At 31.2% G+C, this 14,650-nt stretch overlaps 1 protein-coding gene across 17 annotated transcripts in view; it reads right to left on the reverse strand.

The window, feature by feature from the left end:
- Positions 1 to 875: 875 nt before the first annotated feature.
- LOC121127106 (protein grainyhead) overlaps positions 876 to 14,650 on the reverse strand; it is a 37,857-nt gene continuing 24,082 nt past the window's right edge. For 8 of the 17 annotated variants that reach the window (XM_040722478.2, XM_071892050.1, XM_071892051.1 and 5 more), the window contains 7 exons: positions 11,377 to 11,546; positions 11,187 to 11,325; positions 6,992 to 7,127; positions 6,285 to 6,786; positions 1,602 to 2,045; positions 1,265 to 1,540; positions 876 to 1,209 (listed from right to left, as the gene is read on the reverse strand). In XM_040722478.2, coding sequence (XP_040578412.1) covers positions 1,141 to 1,209; positions 1,265 to 1,540; positions 1,602 to 2,045; positions 6,285 to 6,786; positions 6,992 to 7,127; positions 11,187 to 11,325; positions 11,377 to 11,546 — 1,736 coding nt within the window. In that variant the 3' untranslated portion in view covers positions 876 to 1,140. The remainder of the gene's footprint in view (positions 1,210 to 1,264; positions 1,541 to 1,601; positions 2,046 to 6,284; positions 6,787 to 6,991; positions 7,128 to 11,186; positions 11,326 to 11,376; positions 11,547 to 14,650) is intronic. The other 9 variants (XM_040722481.2, XM_071892054.1, XM_071892044.1 and 6 more) reach the window with 3 other exon arrangements.

Genomic DNA, 14,650 nt, shown 5'->3' on the forward strand with positions numbered 1-14,650 from the left:
TTGACGTTCACAACAAAAAGAAGAACAACAGGTGGCAAGGCAAAACAAGGCAGTAGTCGTTTGGATGCAGAAAAGTAAGTATCCCGGCTCCATCATGGTTCTGGGTTACATTTCGTTTAAATGCAACTTCATAGCACGCGCAACCTAAAATTGCTGTTTTAATCAGGAAGATTACCCGAGTGACCTTTTAAACAACTCACAATTTATTAACGTAATTTCCTTTCTAGCAAGTTTATTCAAGGATTAACACAGAGAACAGAAAAGAGGGTAAAAACAACATCAAATAAAAATGAAAATATACATATATATACTGCTGTGACAATGGAGGAAGGAGAAAAGGATATTAACATTTGCTAGAATTAATTGGATACGATCCCAAATTATACTTTGAGTTCAACGAGGACTTACAATTATAACTCCGCAACAAATCCTCAGGGTTACGCTTTGTCTTTTTTGATTACATACGAACGTTCAAGCAGGTTTAGAATATAATTTAATTTTATTAGGAAAGGATGTTCACTACTCACGTATTAAATTATAAAGACAACTGCTAAGGAAAAGAAAATTCAATCTTTGGATTACCAATTTAAAAAAAAAGGCCTCCCTAAAAAAATGTACCAAAATTTATTAAATAGTTCATACCTATTATACAGCAACTTATTTTCATGCAAAATGAAGGACTTTTTTCGGCTATTTAAATAGTTGTAAATATTATCATTGACCTACTTAAAAAAACATTAGGCTTGAATAGATTAAAAAATAGTAAATTTAGACGAGTTAAGGTATTATTTCGGTTTTACAACTTTTTTTATAATATCAATTACTTCAATTCATTGTCTACTAAATTTATCGAAGAAAATGATTAATACTCCTGGTACATAATTATAGCTTTATTTAAATATGAAATTTTATATAAAAATAAATTAACTATGAGAGAAAATATGTTATTGCAGTGTTTTGACACATGGTTTACATTTTTTGATATTGGTAAAGGAAATGTCATATACATATACAATTATATATATATAAATCAAAATCACAATATGGCGAAAATAAAATATATCTACAACATTGTTTTCATTCCAAATTTGATATTTAATATTTTAAATCGAAGAGTTTACTTCATTTTGATACCAAAATTCAGCATTCGGAGAGTGTAATATCATAAACCATATGGTCCTCACCTCCAGCTCCTTCTGTTACCATAACCTATATATGAAATAAGTTAATTTTACAAATAAAGTTAAAATCTGAATAACCTCACTTGCATTAAAAATACATCTTCATTACAATAATATTTTAACATATCGTCATCAATTTTAGCTAAAATCCCACCCTTGGATTTTCGATATAAAAATCGAATATTATTAGCATTTATTTTGTACTTAGTTTCTACGGCACGTATGAGTCCTGTAACTGTTGGTGGTATTAAATGAAGCGGTGTATATGCATCTTCTGTTTCTTGTCGCACATATATCATGATTCTATCACTAAGAGGAGGTATGAGTTTAGGTCTTTTTTCAGGTGGAAGAACAAGCAACTAAAAAATATAGAAATTCAAATCTAAGAATTAAAAAAGAATGTAATTCAAAATCATTTACTGTTGAATTTGGCGATTGGCCTGGGTTAGGTGGTTGATGTTCAACTCCAAGATCGTCTACAACGTTAAGTTTATTGAGCAAGTGTGTAGTTGATATAGAGGATGGTGAATGGCCCCCTGAGGATGTTCCTCCAGTTAATGAGTTTTGAGGAATGGATGGTGTGCCTACACTTCCTGAAAGAGGGCTGGCTCGCGATGTTGAAAAATAGCTAGGTAATTCAGAACCAAATTCAAGTCCTGTAACAGAAGATTTTTCTGGATCTTCTGAAGGACTAAATAGTATTGGTGGTTTACTTAAGTCAGCCATTGAATAGAATTCAGATCTTTCAGTTGCAGCATGATACATTTCTTCCATCCTTCTTTTTCCGTTTGTTGACATACGACGTTTTGCTGCTCGTCTTTCCTCATCTCGAGCTTTTCTTTCCGCGCCTTTGTCACAAAATACCTGAATAGATGGAATTGAACTTTATATTTCTGCGTATACTTTGTGGGTATATATTTTAAGGAACTATAAAATCTTAATCTATTTACTTTCCATTATTATAATGAAACAACATGAAAGATGGATATATTATTAGATAAATAATTTTAACACATTTAAAATTCAATACAATATTTAAATACTTTTCAAATAAAGCTATAGCAATTGTTTTAATCATTATAAGCCGCTTTAACTTAGTATATTATTAAACTTTCTTTTTTTAGGATTTGTTTTTCTTTCATAGCTTAACGTATGCTATTGTACAAATTAATTTATGACATAATTTTTGATTGGGATTTTATCGAAATCTATGTATTAAGTGAGAACTTTATAACTTATTCAGTAATATTTTGTTTCTGAAGATAGTACTAGGGTATTATGGACAAAATGTTTTATCACAAAATTTGGAGAAACTTATCTCAATTAATATAATAATAATATTGCAATTAAGAACCATAACAGGCATAAAACTAAGCTGGGTAAATAATTTCGAAGCCTAATATAAAATAACAGAATACACATCATAATATCTATTTATGAATGGAATGTTTACATGGAAAAATAAACCAAAACATTGATTTTAGTTAATAACATTTTTTTTAAATCGTCAATATTATTTGTTTGTATTTTAATCTCCTATTCATTTTTCTCCTCAGAGAAAATAATTACTTTCACTCCACTATTTAAGAAAATTTCACAATACTGAATTTTTGCAATTTTTTCCACGACTATTCCTTATATCTACAAATATTTACATATATAAATATCGCCATGAAGAGTCATCAACAATTTGTTTTAGCTTTAGTTTAAGTTCGTTTTTATTTTAAGGGTCTTAATTAAATTTATGCCAGAGAATAAATATAACCTACAAACTCAAATAACATTGTACATGAAATATATATAATATCAATAGGACAAGAGGAAACTAAACAAACATGGAAAGGGTCAAAATAAAGTCAGAGATCTTGAGCCTAGTAAACAAACAACCAACTCAACAATGTTCATACTAGGATTTCTCTCTTTTAAGCTCGATATCATGTTTTCTCGTGGAGCTAAAAAACAAATTTTGCTTTAATATTATAGAAAATAACTACCCAAGATATCCTCAGGGTTACTTTCCGTTTTTCATGAGCAAACTCACACGCAACTATTCCATTCTTATATTAATTCACATATGTTCTCTCCTCAGGGATGAAAGAATAATAATGAGTTTGAGGAAAATAATTTGATATGATATGATGACTTATGAGTACTTTAGTCTTTAGAGTACACGCTAACAGAAAAAAACCCAAAATAGTTCCTGTATCCATACTCGAGTACAACAAACTGTACACCCTGTAAAAACGCTTGCTGCTACGTGCTAAATGACTCCAAGATCTACATTGACTAGATTTTTATTTCTTCGATCAATTATGCCTTCATTTGGTTCAAAGATTCATACATACATAATGACAGAGTATTGGACCACCCAAGAAATCCTTAGCGCACTAATGCTCAATTGAAAAATAAGGGGGGAGGGAGGACTCATTTTTTAGCAGGTATTATTGTATTTGACTACTCTTTATGATTACAATTAAACTATATATACTGTAAGTTCAAGTGTGCTGTACGATTTGTGACAGGCATATATTATTTGAAATACCTTATAATAATCCAAATGATTGTTTTAATTAAAATATGTGTGTTAAGAATTTTTATTTTATTTTGGTGTTCCTTAGGAACAAAAAGTTTGGGGACCACTGTCTTAGGGGACATGTATTTACGAAGTTTCGTGTAATATCATACAGTTAATCCTGATAATTAGGTCGAGCTGGTATATAGGTATTTGAAGTTTGCAAACTTATGTCTGGGTGAGATTTTGAAATTTTATGTTAATTTACTATATAAAGAATATAAGAATATCGTATTTCAGTTAGGAAAATTCGTTTACAAATTATCTTCTCACGGCATCTCGACATAAAAAAGAGCGAGCGGTGTCTCTGTGGGAACCGAAATCGGAGTCTTCTTAAAGTGATAGATACAGCATGCTAAAAAAGATTCTAGCTTATCTTGAGATATAACTTCAACTGTCTATTCTTGCAATCCTTAAAATGATTCTGTATCTCTCAAATTTTTGATGGTATCTTATTAGAGGTAGAACCAGAAAAAGCAATACAAACTTATATAAATGAGCAAAATTCGAGCAATGTTATATTATGGTTATAATGACATATCAGCTGTTTATATCTGAATAACAATAATAATAATACGTTACTCCTTCTGACTTTTTATATTATAAAATTACTTTTTCAGTTATTATTCTTTTGAATACCTTGAAAGGTTGTACAAACTTGCAAGTTTTTATGTAAATTTACTTAAAGTAAACATTTAGAAATAACCACATGGTTAGGCCCCATAGTCGTTCAAAAAGTCTGTAACTGTAGGAGTTGGGTTGAGCGGTTTACTTTGAAACCATTAAAAAACTTTTCCACTAAATTTTTTTTTTTGTATGTTTGTTGAATAATATTGTATATGCAGTGCGCTTACATATATAATGTTTATAAAAGAATTGAAGTTGAGTTCATATTTTCTGTATCAAGTTCGAATCATCAGTATTTCTATTAAAAAAAGAGACGAGTCTGAACTCGAACACTGGTTTATACATATTTCAATTTCTAGAGCAAGTATATAAAACCCATTTAAAAACAGGAGACCGTTCCAGACCATTTCATCTCGTGTGGGCCGAACCAATAAAATGTTAGAAAAAAAAACCTTTTGTTAATGTTGCAAGTATTTTTTTAAGTAGTGAGGTAGTTGAAATTATATCAGAGGGGGAGGGGTGAGGAGGTTGACTTTAAGTATCTAACAAAAGGGGCGTAGGGACGTCAAACTCCCCTACCAGAAATTAATTGACTCCTGAGCACAGACAGTAATTAACTTTTTTAAATTTAAATTTATTGGCAACTAACTATGATTGAAAAATGTATGTATTTTTTTCCTATCTGTGATTAATAAAAAGTTATGCATTAAAATAAGTAGCTAATTTCGTTATTTGTTTATCAAATTCCTTTGTCCATAATAAGGAATCGGAATCGTCCATAAAGATGATTTCGGAATTGGCTAATATTTTGGTATCGATACACCCCTAGTAATAACTTAATAAGTAGTTTTATAATATTCATAGTTATTATAAAAAGTCAGTAGTAGTGACATATTATTATTATTATTATTCAAACATGAGCAGCTGATATGCCATTATAAAAATATTGCCATGTATTTTTCTAAATGTTCAAAAGTGTACTATTTGCGTGTACTATATTTTTCCAATATTGACGTCCTTAATCATACCCTAGATTTTTGCGTTCCGTCGCTATTATCCCAAGCGAAGAAGCAGAACGTTTTAAATAATGAAACTTTATTACAACAACAATCTCGTACATTCCCAGTCTTTTTATTTTTATTCTCCATACATATTATATACATTACCATACATCCATATTAAAAAGACAAAGTTCGTCGTTATGTTTCTGGATACCTCATATTTGTGTGTTATTATTTGATCTAAGAACTAACAATGTAGCAATAAGTATGTGTACTGAAGCTCATTGCTTCATATTTTTTTTTTTTAATGTTAAAAAATAAATCCAATCATGGTCAGTTATATGTTGCTTAGGTATATTAAAACAGAAAAGGGGAGCACATATCTAAATCAATAAAGTAATATTTGTCTGTTTCTCTGAGTAATACTAATAAATTGATAAATACAAGTGAAGCACATAATACACTTTCGATACTTGAAAAAAGGAAATAAGGACCTAGAATCAAAGCAAAATATCAGACACTATTTATGTGTCAGGTAAATGATTTGTAAAATGTTTCATATGTGGACAAAAAAACTTCTGTATTTATAATATAATATGTGTTTTTGAAGGAGTATGAGATATGACATTTCAGATGTCTCATATTTTATAAAAATATTTACATGGGTTCCGGCGGTGCGCATCCATTTCGAGAAATGTACAAAAATATATAAAAACCAAAAAGTTAGGATGTTAATTGGCTTTAAACTGAACCAATGCCAATTTCAAATTTTTTATCACTGTTAAGTTCATTTAATATTAAGTATAAGTTCCTCCAAAGAACTAATTCCATGTTTGAAGTATGCATTTAAATAATTAATTTTGTATGTTAAGTTATTGGTATTAATAAATATAAATTGTTTACCTTTATTTGATAGTATCCTCGATTATAAACTGGTACACTGTGACTATCCCGTGGATCTTCAAAAGTGTCAATTTGTAAATGGAGAGGAAGTCCTTTTACACCCTTTTGGGTACTAAAGTCTGTTGACAGGCATTGAACAGCAATATTCACCTTTGCCGGACTATCAAGTGGGTTCCAATATATAGCTAGAGCATTATGAGCAATTTCATCTATGCAACCAACAAGGCCTACAGAATTCTTTGTATCTGCATCAAGGATTCTTTGTTTGACAGAATGTTGACGAGCGTGCCAAAACTGCCAAGCTTTAAGCTCTTCTTCTGCTGATTTACCTTCTCGAAATACAAGCATTATTATAGATTTCACTGTTTGAGATTTAAGTGGAGGAAGCTCTGGATCATGGCTATATTCTAAAGTTATGCCATAGAATTGGCCTTTATTCACATATGTGATTTTGTCATCCTCCCGACGAACTGAACTAGATGATGCTGCTTCCAAGGTATATCTTTAAAAAACAATAACTAATTATTTGAAATGTTTTATGCTGCTTAATAAAAATAAAATGAAACCAGTGTTTCGATGTGAACTAAGGAGTGCAATTATTAAATGAGTGCATGTGCTGTGATTATAGAGAAAACAAAACTAAATTCTTACCTTTTATCACTTTATAACCTAACACTGATTGCCTTTTACTAAAATATATAAAATACCTAAACCCATAAGGACTAAAAATCTTATCAATATGAATTTTTTCTTCACTTTGCCTTCCATATTCATGCCAGGGTTTACGATTTGTCATATCATTGATAATATCTGCATGTGGATATTCAAAGCTCTCATTTTGACCTAAAAGTGAGTTTTTTTTATAAATTCATATTTATTCATTATTTAAGTGGGCAATCTTAAGACGGGTTCACACATTGATTAACACAGCTAAAAGTATAAAGTACCTGTCAAATATTATAATTAGGGACGTGAGATTGCTTAAGGTGAGTGAGCATGATAGCAATCATTATTTGATTACTCTACTTCATTCTATCAACTATTTGTTGTTGACAATGACTAGAGATGTGAAAACAGTCAAAATCCTCTCCAGCGTAAATTTAAAAAATATATATATATACAGTGTTGGGTAGCAAAAAGTAGACTGTTAATTAATGTTACTTTTCTCATTTATATAGGAAGTTAATTTTTTTTATTATTATTATTCTGGTTCAGCCATCTTTTGTGGAATAAACAAACCATAATAAATCTTTCGTCATCTCGTCATCAAGAGTGAGCAAAGAGCCAAAAAGCAGCGTATTTCAGATATCCTGGATGCTGAAGCTTAGGTGGCGATGATTAGTAACATTGTGAAGTGATACAGGAACCTGGCTTTCAAGGCGGGCAAGATGAAGCATGATACGGAATATATCTAGGAGAAAGTAAGGAGTAAGGGGCACAATTTAAAGTGGATCTGGAGTTCCTGTGTAGCTTGGAGAACAAAATCAAGAAGGACTTTACCAAATCGATGAATCACCTCACTGATGACTTCTCTGTGGCCGCCATGACCCTCAGGAGGGCTGTGAAGTGAGACTTGGGATTTTACTCATACACGATAACTCCTTCTGGTACAGATAATGAAGGCCAGGAGGCTCGAAAGTCCATGTTTTGTTGCCCAACACTTTACGTTGGTAATATTACATAATAATAGGGCTGTTTTTAATGGGTTGTAAGATGTAAACAACGTGATTCATAATGACCCAAGAGATGACACGTCATACTAATACCTTAGTAAACTGAATATATATATCATAAATACAATATATTCATCATAAAAGTGTAATTACTATTTAATTAAATATTGCTTTATAATAGAATTGTAATAAATTTCAGTATATATTTAATTTTTTTGTAGCTGTTACTTTTTTAAAGTTGTTCTTAGGTATATGCTCTGCAACGTTTCAGTACTAGAAAAATAATATTTAAAAAGTTCAAGAAACATGAACATTCATATTGAATTCTCTTAATAATATAATTTTTTAGTTTAAAAATTCAAATACTGATTTTGAATATCATGTCTATTAAGCAGATGTTTCGAAAAGTGGAACTTCTAAAAATACATCTTGAGTTAAGAAACATAGTTTGAATAATTTTTGATACAGACAATAGATTTAACATTAAATTCATTAATGACAAATTGTACTCCATCATTGTTTATATCGATGCAAAGGACAATTGAAAGACAAAGTTAATCGTTTTTTGAGAATATTGAAACACTTAAATTAAACTGAAAGTTGCTATATGTCTTGTTAATAGTCATGTGTGAAGTGTTATGTATCACTTTTGCTTTTATTTACTTTTATGACCTTTTACCTATCTTTTTTACTTGTACTGATCTGTTATTATTCAATGAGTGCATTCCTATTTTACCTTTTAGTCCCTTAGAAATATATTCAGATAGTGTATGCTTGTACCCTAGTCATTATTGAAAACTCTTTCTCCGGTCTGTTTCTCTCAGACCGTATCAGTAGTATTTTAGGAATAGTACATCAAGTTTTCTTATCTAGCCAATATTTTCATTTTCAACTGTTTTAAAAAACGTCATATAAATGAGTAGTTCTACTTTTCAAACTACAGGAGAAGTAAATAGTAATGACTTAAATAAGTATTACTATTAGAAATAAAACAGAAGTTATCCATAACTTGATATATTATCGATAAAAATTATTCTGGTTGGATAATTATGGAACTTAAACGAGAACTCGTAAAACGAGGTGCTAGGACTCATGGGAGAAAATTACTTCTGATTGAGATTCTCGAATCATATAATAAAATCCTTATTTTAATGACTCAGTAGTCCAGATTTCTGATCTGATTCCGAAGCCAAATTGGGAAAATTCATCGCAATTGGAGACAATTTTGAATCTGACAAATTGTGTATGCCCCCTTTAATAAAGTCCCACATTTAATTAATTATTTCAACTTTTACGACAAAATGTTTCAGATCCCCCTCCCTCTTTTCCCCAGCATTTTCTTACCTTCTTTTCTTCCTATACGGCCCTTTAATAATTAAATAAATTGATCTTATTAGATGAATTCAAAAATGAGCTGTATCCTTGAAATATTACTAAGACATATAGAGGGTTTTCTGATTGAAGGCTTTGATAAATTATATTTCAGACTTTGAATTCAAAAAAGATATTTTTAAACTTTTTGGATTTATTCTTTTTGGAGCTCTGAGCCTATGAAAAAAAACAAAAAAAAAACCCGTTTACAACTTTAAACAAAGACCATTCAAGTTTTAAAGATAATAAATATTTTTATAAAATTGTTTAGCATTAGGTATTGAAAAATATTTCTATCATTTATCCATTTCTTCAACAAAAAAACGGTTAAAAAAGCTTTGAATCTTAAAAATACCCAAAAATTAAAAAAAACAACTTTATAACCTCTTTCTGAAGATCATGAGTATAATAGAGAAAAACGAAGACCACATTTGTTATCAGGGAATTAAACTCTACTATTTCGATATTGTAACACTTTTACTGTTTCGCAGCATTAGTAATTACTGCCTATGTAGATACCATTCACCGTAGTTTTTCTTCTTTTCAATTATATGAACAAGGCCCAAGTATAACGCGTCATCTAGCTGCATAAATTTTATTATTTGTTTGCTCGTACCCTATCATTTCTCCCTATTTTGAAATTTCAAACATATTAGTAAGCAATGACAGGGGTGTCCATACGATATTATTTATTTTTTTTGGCATAGTTTTTTTCATTCTGAAGCTGAATTATACATCTTTTTACATGCTGTCATCATTATTTTTAAAGTGTCTTGAAAGACACATCTATTAAATAAATATATTTTAATTTCGAAAGTGAAAATGCCACAAAAAAACACTTTGGGGATTGGGAATGACTTCTTACTTCGTTGCCCTAACGGTGTACTCGTTATAAATAAAAGTTGCTTTGGTTGTTGGAGGAGCAAAATATTCACAATTCTTCATTCTCTTCCTTATTTCAGAATATACATGATAAAAGTTAGTTTGATGTCTCTCAGAGTTATCATATTTATTATGACATACTTCACATCTCTAATTATAAGTAAATAAAAATGAAGAGAAACAAAAAGGTATGATAATATTTTTCTTGCGTCATCAATGTGTGAACCCCCTTATAGATATCCAAGAGTGATTTAGGATTTATTTGAACAAGTTCTATTTATTTCATGACACTATAAATTGGCTTAAATAATCTCTTCAAATGTTTATATCCAAATTATATATTCCTTATTAAAGGGTGTTATTTGAAAAAGTATAAATATAGTTGTAGAAAATATGACCTATGTATTTGGCAATTTGAGCAGTGTTTTTTTCATTTTTTTAGTATGCCATCATTATTTTTTAATTCTTGAAGAGATAACATTGAGTATTGAGTAATCGCTAGTGCATTTGCTCATTAAAGACGGAGAATAACACTGTTAGGAAGTTATAAGTGCAAGTCCTTGTTGGACTCCAATAGAATTGAGGATCGATATCGGAGTAGTTCCTGTCTATGCCCTTGCTAGATACGGAGTAAAATGTGTTTATTTCCTTCCTCTTCTAGTCACTTGCAGATAATTTAATAACCCACAATGACGGCTTAACTGCTTCTTCTCTAAAAATTCTTCAAATGGTAAGAGTTACCAAGTTTATTTTCAGTTTTTTTTTTTTTACATACCAATTAAATTTACAAACGGGTAGGTCATATTTTATACAAATATAGTAACAAATGTTTATAATGCAACCTTAGTGCAATGAAACTAATAGTAAATGATAAATAGATTCCTAAAAATAACTACAATTATGTTTTTTATTTTTCCAAAATCATTCAAAGGACGATCTAATACGTGTATTGTAAGACTAAGAACATTTGTCTTACTTGCTCCTGTTATATTCGTAGATTCACCTATACCTGAATCTGGGGAAGCAATTTGGTTTGCTCCGGAAAGAGTACTTGAACCTGACTTGTATGGATTGTATTGCACATATTGAACCTCAGAAACAGAACCTCGTTGTACCTTATAAAAACAAATTAATTAAAAATCTTTTTTGCTTGTTGAAAATGTTACAAAATTTTGTCCTGATGAGTTATATATTTCAGATTCACTTCTGTACGAGGTTGATTCGGAAGATGTTGAGTATATAGCACGGCTGGCAGCTTCATAAGATCCAAAATCACCTGTGCTAAAGTGAGTAGGCCCAGATGAAGTTGATGGTGAAAAGTTTGTGTCTGATATATCTATAGAAAATGAAATTGCATTAATATCTACACATCAAATAATAATAAATGGAAATATGATACTAAATCAACGAATTGAAAATATACATTATACAATTTAAATTAAAAAAATATACATATAGTATCAAAAGATAATTGAATAGGTTTTTTTTGTGCTATAAAAATTATTATATTTGAAAATATTTTGTATCGTTAATGACTAGTGTTGGATAGTTATTAGGACTGATTTCCTAATCAATCTCCCCCCCCCCCTTCTTTTGAGTATAATTTTCTGAAAGGTCCTATCTTTTTAACCATTCAATGGTCTTTAGGACCAATTAGTCATTTAGTCCTACGGTTCTAGCTATCTTTTTATTTTCTTCACTATTTTATATTACTATATCGACATATAATTTTTTTTTGGAAAAAATAAAAGATGATTGTGAAAACTCATGATACTAAAATGTAATGGACATATGACAATAGATAATCTTCAATTAAAATAGGAAAATGGTACCCCTGTATGATAGTATTAGGTGTGTGAAAAATTGATGAAATAGTTCTTTAGATACAATATATCATGTTTAGGAATGTGAAAATTTTCATAATCCTCTTGACCATACATTTAAAAAAAAGTATAAGCTGCAAGATATTATTACTTTTATTAAATATTTCTCTTTTTTTTGGAAATTCAAGCGTTTTAGTAAGCAAAATCGCTATAACTTTTATAGTGAAATCTGTAAGGAGATAATTAATATTCAAAAGTTGCCAACATGAACTTTTTTTTTTTCATGAGGATTTATAAATTTTGAAATCCGTTTACACATAATGCTAAACGACTACAAAGTAAGAAATTAAAGTGATATCTGAAAAGCTTCATGGATGATCAGAAGAAAAAAAAATATTACCAAAACATGCCGGCGAAAAGAAACAAAAAAATGAAGGGATTCAGAGTATATGAGAAGGTTTAAGAGGACTAAATGACAAGGGCTTATATGTATGGGTGATAATTTTGGTAAGAATAGAAAAGCGTGCGAGGAGGAAGGAATAAATACGCATGGCATCATTGTTTAAATAGTATACATCTTCTTGTATCAAGAACGTTATCATTCCCGCCTATATTATTCAATATTAATATAATATTAGATGATGATAGTCGATAGAGAACTGAATAAAACGCCTAAAATAACGTCGCCTTCTGTCTGGATTTCTAAAAATGGAGGCCCAAGAATTCGGAAATACTTACCGGCCGAGAAATAGATGGCTTGTCGTATTTGTCGATATAAATGTGCTTTTAGTCTCCCGTCCAGAATTAAACCATTCATAATAATCTCAATCAAGTTTCTGGGGGCATCACAGCTTAGAAAAACGATTACCCTTACTTGCCATTATTACTATCGTTGAACTGCTACGAAATGATATTAAGCTAAATCCATTCATATCTAAATTGACCAATTTCCTATCAGAAAATCCAGTTTACAATGAATTGCAAGACCTAGCCTGTGTTGAAGATTCAATTTATAGAAATACCCCCATTGTAAATTGTGAAGTTGAGATAACTTTCAGCAATTTTAGAGTCATCCACACCAAATTACGATCAAAGTTATCAGTAAAAAGTATAAAATATTTACCGATTTCGAAATGGAACTCTGAATTTTGTACTATCTAACAGTAAGTATTCATTTTTTTTAAATGTAATCATAAAATATGATTCTATTTTAGCTAAAAATATAAAGAATTGTGATACACAACTCATAAAAGGCAAAAACAACTGCTTAAATGGTCACAACAACGGGGGTAGTAGCTTTGGATGTTTCGCAACTAGTTTGTCTGACACTAGTTTCTTCCGTTAAAGACTTGCGTATGATCATTAGGTTTTCCTATATTACATAGTCAATAAATATTACTTTTTGTCACTTAAGCATTAGCTATGTGTTATGTATTTAATATGTCCTTTCTGGTTTTTATCTTCTTGTATATTCGTCTATGTATTATAAGTACTGTGTTTACGTGTTATAAATAGTATCGTCTTTTGTAAATATATTAGAGTAGATTTAGAAGACACATGATATAAACACAGTGCAGTTTCATTCCTCCACGCCATTTCTTCCTCTCATCTCTCCCGGTCATCCTGGATATCTCCACCTTATAAAGAAGTTTGACTCTCTCGTTTGTCAAGACGCAACATTGGCGACGAGGATGGGATCAGGATTACGTGACCTCCCTGTTGTGGGATCGTCGGCGAAGCTAGCCCTGTTGGAGTTGGGTAGCCCTTTTTCGTCGATGGGGAGAACGCTCGTTCGTCTACGGAAGGCGGAGCAATATGGACTGTGCCTATGTTTGGGCCTCGTGGAGGAAGGAAGAGAACCTTGGTCACTTTCAAGAAGTGAAGTGTGTGTGTCTGGGTCAGGGACCACATAATTAACAATGGATTTATTCCTACGCACTTTTGGTTCTCTACTGTTCCTACTCTCCCGTTCACATCATTGGTTGATGGATGTGGAACGGTCTCTCTTGTGGATCATCCCGAGTTGGATATGGGTACATCGAGCAAGATGTCTCCCAGGGACGAGCAGGGTGCTCGGGTCCTTAAAACCTCAACAAGGGTGAGTGTTGTTTCTCCCAGGGACGAGCAGGGTGCTCGGGTCCTTAAAACCTCAACAAGGGTGAGTGTTATTTCTCCCAGGGACGAGCAGGGTGCTCGGGTCCTTAAAACCTTTATGAGGAGTATTGTCCTCATTTCTCCGGTGCGCGTGCTGAGAGCACGGCACGTCTATGGAGATAAACTTTTGCAATACAAGGAAAAATGTTTGGTCCTCGCCTGGACATGGATGGAGCGGATTTATAGGCTGCTGTTCATGGAGAGGAACCTGTTTAAGCACCGCCATGGATTTGGTGCTTGGGGGGTGATGTTATGTATTTAATATGTCCTTTCTGGTTTTTATCTTCTTGTATATTCGTCTATGTATTATAAGTACTGTGTTTACGTGTTATAAATAGTATCGTATTTTGTAAATATATTAGAGTATATTTAGAATACACATGAGCGTATAAACGCTGTAGTTTCATTCCTCCACGTCCTTCTTCCTCTCATTTCTCACGGTCATCCTGGATCTCTCCTATTA

The sequence above is a fragment of the Lepeophtheirus salmonis genome, chromosome 12 (assembly GCF_016086655.4).
Source record: "Lepeophtheirus salmonis chromosome 12, UVic_Lsal_1.4, whole genome shotgun sequence".
NCBI lineage: Eukaryota > Metazoa > Arthropoda > Copepoda > Siphonostomatoida > Caligidae > Lepeophtheirus > Lepeophtheirus salmonis.